This window comes from Emydura macquarii, unplaced genomic scaffold (genome assembly GCF_026122565.2).
Source record: "Emydura macquarii macquarii isolate MOO-44397 ecotype Brisbane River unplaced genomic scaffold, CSIRO-AGI_Emac_v2 contig_3348, whole genome shotgun sequence".
NCBI classification, from domain to species: Eukaryota; Metazoa; Chordata; order Testudines; family Chelidae; genus Emydura; species Emydura macquarii.
This window is the reverse complement of record NW_027133485.1, coordinates 5,806,460-5,820,871: the sequence shown is the minus strand read 5'-3', so window position 1 is coordinate 5,820,871 and position 14,412 is coordinate 5,806,460. Positions and strand designations below refer to the sequence as shown.

The 14,412-nt window shown below is 58.9% G+C and overlaps 1 protein-coding gene across 3 annotated transcripts in view; it reads left to right on the top strand.

Annotated features, from left to right (window-relative positions):
- LCK (LCK proto-oncogene, Src family tyrosine kinase) overlaps positions 1–13,545 on the top strand; it is a 35,575-nt gene extending 22,030 nt beyond the window's left edge. Inside the window, exons 7-14 of one of the 3 annotated variants that reach the window (XR_010917265.1) lie at positions 598–747; positions 1,182–1,334; positions 5,200–5,379; positions 7,228–7,304; positions 7,922–8,075; positions 10,967–11,098; positions 11,699–12,136; positions 12,708–13,545. Coding sequence is in view for 2 of the 3 variants with exons in the window: in XM_067533801.1 (XP_067389902.1) it covers positions 598–747; positions 1,182–1,334; positions 5,200–5,379; positions 7,228–7,304; positions 7,922–8,075; positions 10,967–11,098; positions 11,699–11,901 (1,049 nt within the window). In the remaining variant the exon portion in view is untranslated. Of the gene's footprint in view, positions 1–597; positions 748–1,181; positions 1,335–5,199; positions 5,380–7,227; positions 7,305–7,921; positions 8,076–10,966; positions 11,099–11,698 lie in introns of all 3 variants that reach the window. The other 2 variants (XM_067533801.1, XM_067533800.1) reach the window with 2 other exon arrangements.
- The last annotated feature ends 867 nt before the right edge of the window (positions 13,546–14,412 follow it).

Below are 14,412 nucleotides of genomic sequence, written 5' to 3'. Positions count from 1 at the left end.
TTAGCCCTGGCTGCGACTCCAGGGGCGATCCAGGACTTCAGTAACCTGGGCTACCATCAGCGTGAGCTTCCCCAGAGCAGTGCCCTGACAGTGCCAGCTGGGCCCTCGGGCAGCATGAGCTTCCTCCCAGCAAATCCACAGTGATACCACGCTTTTTCCTACAGGGGAGTGTGCGTGTTTGCACACTGGGCTGTGTGCGGGGGCCACTCCCCCCCCCCCCCCTTGCATTCAGCTGCTCGGGTTAGAAAGCGGAGGGGCAGATACTTGCCATTCTGCACTGTCTTACCCAGGTTAGGGGGATGGTGCAAACAGCCCAGGGCACAAGGCAGTCTCGAGCCCACTGTGGGGCTGGGGTGACGGCCGTGGGAGCAGGATTTGGTCTTTTATTGGCTAACATTCCCCAGCATCTGTCCAGTGGACTCAGCATTGGCCTGAAGAAAAGCCACCTCTGATGGCATGCTGGTGCCTGGCACTGTCCAGCTTTGCTCCGGGAGTCCCCGGGGGAAGGAGAGGACAGGACCCGTAGGTCAGGAGCCTTCAAGGGGAGAAAAGGAGACCAAGGGGGCCTCATTCCTTGCTTCTCGTTGGCCTCGCTAGGCTCCTTCTCCCTGTCAGTGAGGGACTTCGACCAGAACCAAGGAGAGATGGTGAAGCACTACAAGATCCGGAACATGGACAACGGAGGTTTCTACATCTCCCCTCGCATCACCTTCAGCAGCCTGCACGAGCTGGTGGAGCATTACACACGTAAGGCCCCGGGCGGGCGGGCGGGCGGGCGGGCGCTGGGAGGAGAGGTCACAGCCACGCAAGGGAGGGTGGGCGCTGAAACCACGCCGCCTCCTTCCACCTATCACTGTGGGAACCACTGCTGTTCCACTCCCCGGGCACACAGAGCCGCTGTCGCACCCCTGTGCCCCACAGCGCCGCCTGCAGGGAGGGGCTGGGCAGGGGGAACTGTACAGTCTGTCTCTGGGGCCGAACTGTGTTTCGGCTCCTCCCGTGCAGGTGAAAAATGAGCTTTTGCTCTGGACAGAAAGATCAGCGAAGGCTGGTAGCACGTCACGGACAGCACGAGCAGCCTTTGTCGTGCCCAGCCACAGCTGGGCTTTCTCTACCATGCGGGCTCACGTTTACCCCTTGATTTGCCTCCCCTGCTTCCCCCCCTTCCGCTCTCAATGCAGGTGAAACGGACGGGCTGTGCACCCGCCTTGGCAAGCCCTGCCAGACCCAGAAGCCGCAGAAGCCTTGGTGGCAGGATGAATGGGAGGTGCCCCGGGAGACTCTCAAGCTGGTGGAGAAGCTGGGCGCGGGGCAGTTCGGAGAGGTCTGGATGGGTGAGTAAAGCAGCAGCCATGATCCAGGCCGGGAGGCGGCTGATGCTGACGGGCAGGCCAGTCAGTGGTCGTGGGGTGGCACTGGTGGGGTTGGCTCCCAGGCATGGCTGGTGGAGCGCCTGGTTATGTGCAGAATCCCTCTTCAGCTGGCATTTAGGAATGGCACTGACGGGCTCCTGCAAGCTGCCTGCAGGCATCGTCAGCCGAGGGCTGGAGGAGGGGCCACAGGGTGTGGGGAAAAGACAGCAGGACCCCCAGCCTCCAAACAATGAGGTCACATTGTGAATAAACACGGATCTCAGTGACATTGAAGGGGTGGGTTTAATACAGTAACTAGCTAGTGTGTACAGGCACTGCAGCCCTTTGCCGGCTGGAAACGGAACTGATCAGTTGTGAGCCATAAGCCCTATACTGCCAGCAGGGAATGGCGAGTCTCCTGCAGTTCGAGTGGGCCTGTGGTTTGGGTGCAGGCGGATCTGGGTTCCATCCTTGCTGTTGCCCAGGGGGTGCAAAACAGTGACAGCTGGGGCATTTTACTGGCCTTGGCTTTATTACAGTATATTTAGCAATACCAAAGAGAAGCCCAGAGGAGAGACACTCTGCTTGGCTCTCTGTCTCCTTGCCTTCCACTGTCACTCTCGCCTGCATCGGACTAGCACTGTGGTTGTGGTTCCTCAGGGCAGCCAGATTGCTGACTCGGCTCCTCGCCTCGTATCTGCATCCTGGGAGGAAGTTCTCCCCCGGGGCGGTGGCCAGCACAGCCAGAGGGAGAGGGGAGAAGAGGTGGGACTTGTGCCAGGGACCTGTTAGGGCATTTTGTCTTCCCGGGGGTGCAAGGCAGGCACTGATTGGGCAGTGATTGTGGGCACTGGAAGTAGCCAGACTGCCACGCGGCCCCGGGCTGTGGTTGGAAGGTGCGGGCCGGCTTTAGTCAAAGTGTGAAACCCTGCACGGCATGGGGTGGGGAAGGGAGGGCTCAGACGCCTGCTGACTGGACACTCCTAGGTCGCTGTTGGTCCTACTCCAGCCCAGGTGCGTAGGGATCCAGCGTCATTCCCATCTGCTGGCTCTTTGCTGCCCCACGTGAGATGAGTTGGGCAGGGCCTCAGGCCAGTTCCTAGCAGGGCGAACGCACCCCGACCCCTGGCTACTTGCCCCCCTTTCACGAGACCAGCTCCCGAGCTCCGCGCCGCCTCGTCCCTCGCTGGCCAGGGCGAAGGGCTGGCCCGGGGGTGGAAACAGGCCGCCGGGACTCAGCAGCACAAGGGAGCGGAGACTTGCCCAGGGCCTGGCTCCCAGCCCGGGTGTCTCCTCCGCTGGCCTTTGGCTAATCACTCCCCAACCCAGAGGGAGGCACCGCTGCCTGCGACTCAGGGCGTGGGATGCCAAGGGAGGGAGGGGGACAGGGCCTGCTGAGTGACGTGACTCAGACCCTGCCCTCACCCTCGACTTGCCCTTCCTGCTGCTTTACTTTCCGTTCCTCCCTAACCCCGGCCCCACTGGAGCGGGAGGGAGGGCGCTGCCGTTATCACTGGCTAGCGAGGCAGGCTCTGACCCTGGGTGCTCAGGCTCAACGCCTGCAACTCCCCCCGCCCCCACCCCCGTGCACGGTCACGAAGCTCTCGCACTAGTGCAAAGGGCCCCTCGGCCTAGCTGCTCCCGCGGCGTGCCGGGTGGCTGGCACTCCAGAAGATGTGTGCCGGGGCGGGGGGCGCGACCCCGGGTGCCGTCTGGCTAACGCTCCAGGGGGAGCAGTCCCAGGGTGTCCCACCCGCGAGGGCTCTGCGCCGCTGTGATGGCTGCTGCCCTCTGTGGAAATCCATGACAGTCGTGCTCCGGGGCGGGGGGGGGCTTCCGCTTTCAAGGTAAATGCAGCGTGGCCCAGGGATTTCCGGGTAAACAGCAGCCAGCAGCGGAGCGTCCGGTCTGAGGGCATTTTGCATCCAGCGTCAAGGCCGGCCAGGCGAATAATACAGGACAACACACGGCAGCTCAGAGCCACGTGGGAGCTGGTCCGTAAAGCACCTGAGTTCTGGCTTCGGTGTGGGCCCTGGATCAGCACTCCCTAGCTTCCCTACCTTCCCCTCCTCTTCCCCTGAAGCACTTTGAGCTGCTCAGGTGACAAGGGGGTGGAAATAACCCTGGGCTGGTGTAACGATGGATGAAGATCCTAACCTAGCCCCTGGCAGAGGGGGGTGGATCCGGGCGTGGCTGGAGCACCCTGCACTACAGCTATTACCTGCTTACCAGGACCCAAAGGGAAGGAAAACATACGCTAGAGCAGTCCAGAGGCTGCTCTAACGTACACCAGGAGCCCTGCACTGTCCAGAGCAGCGCAAAGACGTCTTAAAGCCACTTCTGTCCCACCCTCCACTCCGGCCCTAAGCAAGTAACTGACAATCAGGCTCAGCGTCTCCCCAGCCTCTTCCCCCTCTTCTCCAGCCCTGACCTCGTGCTCTGGCACCCAGAACCCCTCCACCTGCCTCCTGGTAGAGACAGGCCTGGGTCCTCGGCTGGAGAACCGGCTTCCTTTGGGTTTGGGCTGCCCAGTCCCGGGCGGGGCGTGGAGAGCGCGCATGAACAGGGCCTGGCTCTGAGTTCTGGGGGCGCGGCGCCTCTCTCAGCATAGGAGCTGCTGGCAGTTTTGTGCAGCGCTGATAAGAATCGCACGCACCAGAAAGGCCCTTGTTGTGGCTGTCGCTCTGGTATCCGGGACCAGCTGCTGTGCGTAGCCCGGGCTCTGAGGAGGGCCTGTGTCTGTGAGCTGCGCTCTGGGACCAAAAGAGAGCACGTTGTGAAACCGCCCCGGGGCTGCCGCAGCTGGAGGGCGAGCAGGAGGTCACAGGCCAAGGTGCCTTCCTGTCTCCTGGCATCCGGTCGCAGCCTGGCACTTTGCGGTGGGGGCTGCCTCCAGACACCTATGGGCCTGTGCCCCTCGTGCCAGCGAGGCGCGCCCTGGGAAGCTCGAGAGCTGCCCGCTCTCCTCTCCCCTGGCCGGCAGAGAGGGGTTGCCGCAATGCAGGGGGTCCTGCTGCACCCCTTAACACGGGGTTTGAACCTGCCTTTGCTATGGCTGCCAACTCCTCTCTCAAGAGGGCCCACCCCGCTCTGAATGCCCTGGGCCCTGGGTTCAGTCGGGGGCATGGGCCCTGCCGGGCGGCCCTGCCCCTGCGTGCTCTCTCGCTGCAGCCTGGCCCATGCTGTACCAGGCGGGTGAGGCTGGAGCGCCCTGCCGGAGATGGGCGGAAATGGTTGTCGGGACCAGAGGGGGTGGGGGGAAGGGGAGAGGGGGCCAGCACCCCACTAGCTACCCCGGCCAGGAGCGTGTAGCTCTGAAGGGCAAGGTGTCAAAGGTCAGACCCCAGCGGGTTCCTCTCTCTCACTGACCAAGGACCATGAGCAAACCTCCGCCCACCCCTCCAGGTTGAAATGTGACTAGAGCCTCCCCCCCCCAGGGGAGTAAGTGCAGATCCCGAAGCTGCATCTTCGACACCTGGTGCCCTGCGGGAGCCGGCTGGAACAGTCAAGTCCTACCTGCCGTCTCCCCTCCCTGGGCATAGACCAGAGGGGCTGACAGGTCTTTGAGTCTCCAGCGTCCCCTACGCACTGCTCTCTGGGACTCCAGCTGTGTGAGCTCCCTGGGGGGAGGGCAAGTCAGTGGAGTCACACCAGGGGTGGGTTGGCCCCAGGTCCCTGCTGTTGTGAGCTTCCTCCCAGCAGTGCCCTGCCAGTGCCAGCTGGGCCCCATCGGTGTGAACTTCCTCCCCGCAGCGCCCACGAAGCTCCCCAGGCTGAGAGCGCCGTGGCAGGCTCGTGCCAGTCACTAACTGCGGTAACACCTGGCCCCCGCCCCGTCTCTCTGCAGGTTACTACAACGGGCACACCAAAGTGGCCATTAAGAACCTGAAGCAGGGCAGCATGTCCCCCAGCGCCTTCCTGGCGGAAGCCAACCTCATGAAGAACCTGCAGCACCCCAAGCTGGTGCGGCTCTACGCCGTGGTGACCCAGGAGCCCATCTACATCATCACGGAGTACATGGAGAAAGGTGAGCCTGCCTGGAGCTGCCCCGCCCCCCCCCAGCCCAGCGTTTCCCAGGAGACTTGGGGGGGGGGGCAGCCCGGCCCACGGAGGAGTTGCCGAGGGAGATCCACCTGCTACGTCACTGGGCCGGTCCCCCAGCAGCTGCCTGCCAGCCTCCTGCTTTGCCAAGACCTGCAGCTGTGGAGCATCTGAAGCTACAACCGTCAGGGAGCCAGGAGCAGAGAACCAGGCCTGGGGGAGGCCGGTAAAGCCCCGTGAGCTCATCCAGAGGCTTCTATCCCTTCCTCCAGCCTGCGCTCAGCTTGGAAGCGCCTATAGATCTTGCTCGACTCCCAGTGAGCCCCCAAAAAGGCTGCTCCACTGAGCAACTGAACAGGGAGGAAGTATGGGCCAGTGGCTAGAGCAGAGATTCAGGAGCCAGGACTCCTGGGTTCTGTTCCCAGCCCTGCCACTTACTCACCGTGTGACCTTGGATGAGTCACTTTGACGCCCTGTGCCTCAGTTTCCCCTGCCTTAGCAGGGGGATGATGGCAGCCGGCCGGTGGGGACAGGGTTTGGCGCTTATCCGTTAGTTGTCTGCAGGGCACCGTGTGGCGGAAGCGGCTCCCAGAGGGCACAGTTCTTGCAATGCCTTTTAAATGCCCCTGTCCTGCTTGCCCCCTTCCCACTAGGACTGGGCCTAAGATTCATCTCTAGCTACAACAGCCCAGTCCACTGGAGAGCTGAACCTGAGTCTCGCGTTCCTCCTGCCTCGTTGCTAGCCTGAGTTCAGAGGGACAGGAAACCACACTGGGCACATGGCTCTGGGACTATTCTAGTCTTTCCCGCAGGCGCTGCCTATTGTCTCGCGTAGCCTTTGATTTCCTTCGCCTGCTCTGTGAGCGCCAAGGGCAGCGCGTTCGGGTCACAGCCCCCATTATCCCAGGGTGTGACAGTGAAACTGTCTGAACTAATCCCGGCAGAGGAGGAGATGGGATGGGACGGGACGGGGAGAGAGGAGACCTACAGACAGCTCCCCTTTCCTCCCTGCCTCCACTCCATGCCAGGCTTCAGCAGAGCGGCGAGCTTCTGGGCAACAGTGTCCTTGAAGGTCGGAGTCCAGTTCAGAGGGCGCTAAGCGAGACGTCCAAAGGGCACAAACATGGCTCTTCATGCTCCATGGCATGCCACAGCAGAGTCACGCTGCCTTCCTCTGAGAGTTGGCGGCTCTGCTGGAGGAAATGTGCCTGTTTGTTATGTTTGGCAAGTGAGAAAGGCCGATGGGACCCAGGCCGGCCGTCCAGCAGCTCCAGGACTGGTCAGGTCTATTTTTAGACTTAGGTCATATTACTCAGGAAGTTGGCCAGGAGTTGGTTTCTCAGCATGATCCTCCCATGGGACGATGGGGGTTCACTGTGGCTTTGGGGACTCTCAGGGAATGTTTCTCAGATGGTCCCATGTCTGTCGTTGTGGGGGTGGTTCACATTGCATGGTGCCCGCATGTGTGCATTGATTATGGAGCAATGAGGGGGGTGGAGAGGTTTACACGGGGCAAGCTCATGGGGAAATCACCTGACACCCAGCAAAGGGAGCAATAACCCTCCTGCCCCACGCTGTGAACCCAGCCCATCTGGGTCCAGCACTGGCTAAACTGTTCATCCAAGAGGGCCAGGGCGTGGTTTAGCAAAGCAGTCCCTGCACGTGTCTGAACGCAATAGGCCAAATGGAGGCCTGGGGTTTGCTGGCACCTTTGAGATGCGAAGGCATCCCTGCCCTGACGGACGGGGACTGTCCGGTTCTGGGGCTGAGCTGGTTCCGAAGAGAGCTGCCAGTAGGCCAGGGCTGGCTTTGACTGGTGCTTGTCCTATTGCAGGGAGCCTGGTGGATTTTCTCAAGACCTCCGAAGGAGTCACTCTCACCATTAACAAACTGCTGGATATGGCGGCGCAGGTGAGGAGGGGGGCGCCAGGCTGGGGCGGTGGCGGGCTGGGGACAAGCTGGCAGAGTCTGCCTCTAGGGGCACAGGGAATTAATGTTCTCTAGGGCTTTGTGCACCAGTGGTGGGGGGCAGGTCTCAACCTGATACCCTGGGGATGGTTGAGACCTGCATTTTGACACAGTTCATTGTGACGGGTGCGCCTGAGCGGCTGAGGGCCGGATAGCGGGGGGCTGCACGTCGGGATTGAGGGGCAGTGGCGGCACTGTGAGGTGGGGGGTTGGAGGTCAGAAGCGAGGTGCATGGGCAGCACTGGGGTGGAAAGAGTTTGTCCAGCACCTGCCCGCCCTGCACCTGGCGCTAATCCCAGGGGCCATCACTCCCTCATGTTTATTGTCAATAACCCCTCCCCTCCTAACATCCACTGGAGCAGGAATTTCCCCTCCGTGTTTTTGCGTCTCTGCACGCCAGGCCCGACTCTGGCCACCACGTGCCCCCCAGCCCTGACATCTGCAGGAGACCCTGGACTAGGGGAGGTGCGAGCAACGGACGGGGGTGGCTCTCAGATTACAGGAGCAGAGCCCCCCGCCCCTGCCACGTGTAACTGCCCCTCTCTGCCCCTCCTCCCCAGATTGCAGAGGGAATGGCCTTCATCGAGGAGAAGAATTACATCCACCGCGACCTGCGAGCTGCCAACATCCTGGTGTCAGATAGCCTCTGTTGCAAGATCGCTGACTTCGGGCTGGCGCGGCTCATCGAGGACAATGAGTACACGGCCCGGGAGGGTGCGTCTGCCGCCTTCCCCGCCCCAGCCTGCCGGCCGGGGCACCCCTCTCTGGGAAGCCGGGTGGTGGGGTTCCCCGGGCAGGCATGGGCCCTGACAGCAGCGTGGCTGAGATCCCAAGGCTGGACTGGGCTCTTGTAGCAGGGCCCCCCGGTGTTGGTTTTTATCTGCCCAGTGAGAGGCTGCAGGGACAATTGCCCCAGCTTCTCTCTCAATCTGAGCTTCCAGTGCCTGTTTAGGGGTGTCTCCTGCCCCCCAAGGACTCCCTCGCTGCTGCTGACTTCCCCCTCCTTCAGTCCCGCTCCTCTCCTGGCTGATCAGACACCTCCATGTCCATCTCTCTGATCACCCTGGGGCAGCTCTGGGGCAGTAGGATGGAGCGAAAGATCTGGACAAGCTGGAGGGGTGGGGGGAAGCCCCTCAGTTCCCCCTAAACGAGAAGGAGCATTCACAGGTGGCTGGGTTTGAAACAGGTTCCCTGCATCCATTTACCCGGGGTGGGTCATCTGGGGGGTGGAGGGAATCTAGAAATCCTCTGCTCTGCATGGACATTAAAGACCCCAGGGCACTTCTTGAGAGCCAGGGTTTTGCTCCACATTGCTGCCTGCTCCACCCCAGAGATGGCTGCATTTCAGTGAGACTGTGCGGCTCTCAGTTGGCATCCTCTGTGTTCTAGAGATTTACAAGGCCACCCGGCCGCGGCTGATCACTGCTCATGCATGCCTTGCACTGAGAATGAGCTGTAATGAACCTACTCCTTCCACCCATGCAGTGTTGGAAACTCTAGCTCGTGGCAGGATGCCGGCCACCTGACGCGTCTCTCTCGACCTGCAGGGGGTAGATCAGCGGCAGGCTCAGTATAGACACCCACAGCCTCTGGCTTGGCTTCACTCGGAGTCACAGCCCAGCCCAGTGAGGAAGTGGGAGCCCGCCACAAGCAGCCCTGTGTGCCTGAGCTCTTTGCAGGTCTTGGTGAGCCCTAGCTGCACAGATGCTGCAGCGCAGACCTGAGCTGGGCCAGGGGGTCTGCAGAGGTGAACTGGGACCTGGAGGGGCCTCAGCCGGATCTCCTGGCTGTTCCTGGCTGGCATCTCCTGCGCAGGCAGGGCCGGGTGCAGGGCTGAGACCTCGCACTTGCCAGGATGGGCTGGAGGCTCTGCTCAAGTGTTCTGGTGTAACTGAAGTGCGAGGAAAAGGGGTTCAGGGATGCGGAGACAGCCCCCGCTCCCACTCATGGTAGGCCGGGAGAGGAGCTCTGGGTGTGGGTGGGAGCATTAGACCTCTTGGACAGCCCCCTGCTGGGGTGGTACACGGGCTCAGAGGGTGAGGGGGATGGTGAAAATCCCCATCCCAGCTCTGAGGGGGCAGAGAGGGTTTGAGGTCTGGACACAGCCCCTCCTAGTGTGAGATGGGGTGTGGAGATCTGTGGGGCATGGGAGTGGGGGTTTAGGGGTCCAGAGGCAGCCCCGCCCCATGTGGGAGCAGGACCTTTATAGATGATATGGACACGACTGTTTTCTCTAGGAAGGGACCTACATACATGTGAAGAGAACAGCCTGGCTGGCCCCTGGCCCCCCAGGCTAATGAGAGCAGCTGGTCGAGGCAGTTACAGCCTCTCCAAAGCAGAGGCCAGGGGCTGCTTCTCTGGCACTGCTGGGCCTGTAACTCACTGCAGTCGTGCAGGGTTAGAGCCCGCTCTGGTGGCTAGTGCAGGAACAACCAGACTAAAAGGCCAATGCTGGCATCTCCCCACGGGTTCCATCGCTCAGGTCAGGTTCAGTAACTCCAGGGCTGTGATGAGATGTGCAGATGACACCCAGGGCTGTGATGTGTGTCTAGGGCAGCTTTCTCGATGCCACGCGGCTTTCACACCCCGGGTCCTTGTGTGATTCAGTGACTCAGGCTCGACTCTCTTTCTATCTCCCCCTTTCTTTCTTCTGAGGGTGCACACAGCTTTCGCCCTGGGCTGGGGCCACAGCTGTGCATTTTGTGCAGGGAAGAAGAGCATGTCTCTGTTTGTTTTGCTTCTGTCGGTTACAAAGCCAGTCTCCCCGGGTTTCCTGTGGCCTTTAGGTCTCTGTTTCTCTTTCCTGCTTGTGATCATTGAGGGTCCTGGGTTGGCTTTGACGGCAGTGAGTGTGTGGATCACCAACTATGGCACCAGCCCAGTGTAGAAAGTAGAGAGTATGGCATGAGTCAGTCAGCCTGATGCAACGGTGCAGGGATCTATATCCGGTTAGCTCGTCGTTATCTATCCTTCTCAGCTGGCGTCATATTGTCCGTGGGGTTCTGCGTTAGTGTCGTGAGCATGCTAGTTCTCTCTCTTTCTCCCCTTATCCCGCTGGAGTCACTGTGCAAGTTAAAAACCCAGCATAATGCCTTGTAAAGGGCACTGCTCTTGTGTCCCCTGGATTAAAGCTTTTCTTTACTAATGCCGGGACGGGTGGAGTCTGTGGAAATGGACACGACTGCCCATAACCCTGCAGTTGGGCAAACGAGAACAGTGCTTCCAAATAATAAAACCTCAGGCAGTGCCAGTGTAGACTCCAGCTAGGGGCCTTATGGGGAGTCTTTGATTCCTGTGACTATTGTCAGAGAGAATCCAGGGGCGGCTGGGGGTGTTGGGCCTGGGGACTCTGTGTTTTCTGCCCCAGCTGAGCAGGGAATTGAAACAACCCCCAAACAGTCTCACAACTGCTGCCCCGAGCATGGGCTGCCCGGGACATCGGGATGCTCCCGAAAGACACTAAGTGTTATGATACATCTCTGAGCTGGGCAGTGATGGGGAAAGAAGGGGATGAATCTAAGTGACGGGAACACGTAAGTGACAAGGGCAGGTCCCAGGTCAGCCTTAACGTTTTGGTTTTTTTTAAATCTCCTTGTTTATTTCAGGAGCTAAATTCCCCATTAAGTGGACAGCACCAGAAGCCATTAATTACGGGACGTTCACCATCAAGTCTGATGTTTGGTCCTTTGGAATCCTGCTGACTGAGATTGTGACCTACGGCCGGATCCCTTACCCAGGTCAGGATTTCACAGCAGCACAACCAGGCCCAACAGCATCAGCAGAAAGGGGTCACGTGCACCCATCTACATGTCCACACACACACACACACACACACACACACACGCTGTGCTGTTGCACACTGTATCTCTTTAGGTTACTAACGCAGGACCATTTTGACCTAATTCTCATGTATTTCATCAGTCACATAAAGTTGAAAAAAAATAGTAGGAGCCCTGACTGGCAAGGAGTGGCAGGCGTGTCCTGTGCCCAGCATCTCCCAGAACGCGGTACTGCAGGGCACAGCAAAGAAACTCCCAGCTACTCCTGTCCCAGATTGGGACAGCCAGAGGTGCTGCAGGGAGTTGGGCAGGATCACAGGCTGTAGGGAAGGGCAGAGCAATGCCTCTACCAGCTAGGGTGACCAGCTGTCCCGATTTTACTGGGACAGTCCCGATATTCGGGGCTTTGTCTTATATAGCTGCCTATTCCCCCTCCCCCGTCCCGATTTGTCACACTTACTATCTGGTCACCCGAGTCCCAGCAGAGGCCAGCATTGGGGTATGTAAATTGCACCCCGATTGGGCTGCTCCTAACAGGCCTGTGTGTTGTGAATGCAGGGATGACTAATCCAGAAGTGATACAGAATTTGGAGCGTGGTTACCGAATGCCTCAGCCAGACAACTGCCCAGAGGAGCTGTATGGACTGATGATGCACTGCTGGAAAGAGAACCCGGAGGAGCGCCCCACCTTTGAGTACATGAAGAGCGTTCTCGAGGACTTTTTTACTGCCACAGAGGGCCAGTACCAGCAGCAGCCGTGAGGAGACCCCCGAGCAGGGGCTGGCAGTGGCCTCAATTTGGGATGTGCCTGGGGGGGGAACGGTCCCTGTCCATTAGCTCCTCAGAGACTCACACGGCTCAGGCCCGGGCATCTGGATCACAGCCGAAGCCTGGCAGAACCTCGTCTTTCACCCTCTCGACAGTGAAGAACTTTACGTGTTTCTGGAGCACAAACGCATGCAGCAGATTCTTCTGGATCCTCAGAGCAGAAAGGAGGTGACGTGTGTTTTATTGGTGCAGACGAAAGAGCTGCATGGCCCAGAGGGCTGCGAGGTTTCTGTCTGAGCTGCCTGTGCATGCACACATGCTCCTGCGCCCACGCAAACACCGTGGCACTGTACATGTGCTCACTCAACGCACACGCGCCACAGCATGTGTGTGTGCACACATGCCACAAACAAACCGTCAGCTATGCAGAGGCACACAAAGGCTTAGGCATGGAGACACCCCCCCACGGGACAGACACACACAGGCAAGCAGTGCACGCAGAGAACACACAATGCACACAGAGAGCTGCACTGTAAACATTCAGGCCCATATTTCTGACAACTGAAATCAGAGTTTTGCCCCAGTGTGATGCAGAAGCCGAGTTCTCTCGCAGCCCCAGGCTATGGGTAAAGCTCAGAACCCACCACGAATTGCACTGGAACCAAAGAACCCCTTATCAGCACTGATCTTCCAGAATGAGAGACTCCAAGCGCTGCAGTGTGGAGCACCCCGTGTCCCTTCCATCCCCACCCCTGTGTTCCTGATGCAGTATTTCCCCAATGATTTTTTCTTTCTGCAGTGAAGTTGGAGGGTGCATCAATGCCAAGGTGTTTTGCGTCGATCTGCCAGCCTTGTGTGACTAGAAACGGTTCACACCTAGGATTGTGATCCAGGCACACAAATCGCTGCACTCACCACGGCTGCTCCAAGGGGACAAAGGGCCCATTGTGCAACGTAACCGAGGCACAAACCTCTTCACAGCAGAGCCAGACTGTCTGTGGCTGTTTGTCCCAGTGCCCATGAAGCAGCCATTCTCTACCTTGCTCTCTTGCTCATCTTCACTCTGAAACCACACAGCTGGACTCGGAACGGTGCCTGTCACACAGAATGGGTCCCAGAACCCTTTAGGCAGTTTGGTAAAGCAGAAGAGGCATTAACAGGCTGGAGGAAAAGGAGAAGGTTTCAGATCAGACAGTAAATGGCCTGGCAAGTTGGTGAGAGATGCAGGAGGCTGTTTCAACTGGCAGGAGCTGCAGAGGTGAAAGCTCTTCTGGTTTCTCTGCACTGTTAACCCCGACCATTAGTGTCCTGGAAAACTGCGAGAGACAGGCTCAAACCACAACATTTAGGTCCAGCAGTGGGCTCAGGATTCGAACCCACGCCATGCTGGCAGGTGTTGGTTCTCCTCTAGCTCCATCCCTGACATCAGGGGTTCTGCATAGTCTCACAAAAGGCTTGTTTGAGAGAAACCCTAACCCAACTCCCTGTTTGAGGAACGAGCCATCCTGATTGACCAGTCTGTGCAGGATTTTTTTATTTCACATTGTATTTTAAAGCCCGGTCTCGTGTTGCTGTTTGATTGTCAGTAAATAAACGCCTTTGACATGGAGCCTGCTTCCTCCACTCCAGGGAGCAGGGAAGGGGAGAGCTGCACGTCCTGACTTGACATTGTGTGAATACAGAGCTGAGGGTGGGCTAATTGGCTTTCCTACTAAGGTGTAGAATGGCAGATGAGCCGACCCTGCCTTCTGCCGCAAAGCCTGAAGGGGTGGGATCTTGAGCACCTCTGTGAGCGTGTGTGTGTTCGTGGTGTGGGGGACTCAGCACCTCACAGGGGGAAGCCCACCGGGGAACTTGCAGGATTAGGCCCTCAGCCAGGCCCGATGGGAGGTGAGGGCACTTGGCAGAGAGGGGCTCTGAGGCAGCATTTGGCAGGGGGTGAGGGGTGTACTTGGCACCTCCTGGGGGTTGGTGGGGGACTCAGTGAGGACATACTTAACGCTTGGCAGGATGAGTGGGTGCACTCAGGCAGTACCTGTTTAGGAGGTGCTGGTGTCAGGACAGCTGCACTAGTAGACCCCCTGCATGCTGCACTTTAGGCTTCTGGCTCCCAGTTGTCACTTCTCTTGGCCAGAGACCTGTGTCTCATTCTCTCCTGACCAGGGATTTTAAGGCTACACAACCCTGTGGCTTACAGTGTGATATCCCCAGCAAGCCAGTCTGCCTAAAAGGCCAGAGCCTGCACTTTGCTTTCTCTCCAGAGACTATGCCCAGTGTATTGCCCAGAGGTGTAACTTCCCACCCAGTTCCGGCTAAGCAAGCACATTTATTCTTAAGGTAAAAGCATTACAGAGAAAACACGTTAAAACAATAAAAGACACGCGTGCTAGAAAGCTTACCAGCGGTCATCCCTCAGCTCCAACCTAGGGCTCTGGTAGGTGTCAGTCCTTCAAAATCCACAGCTGAGTTTTGCCTGTGGCTGCAAGTTCGTATCTGACAAAGAC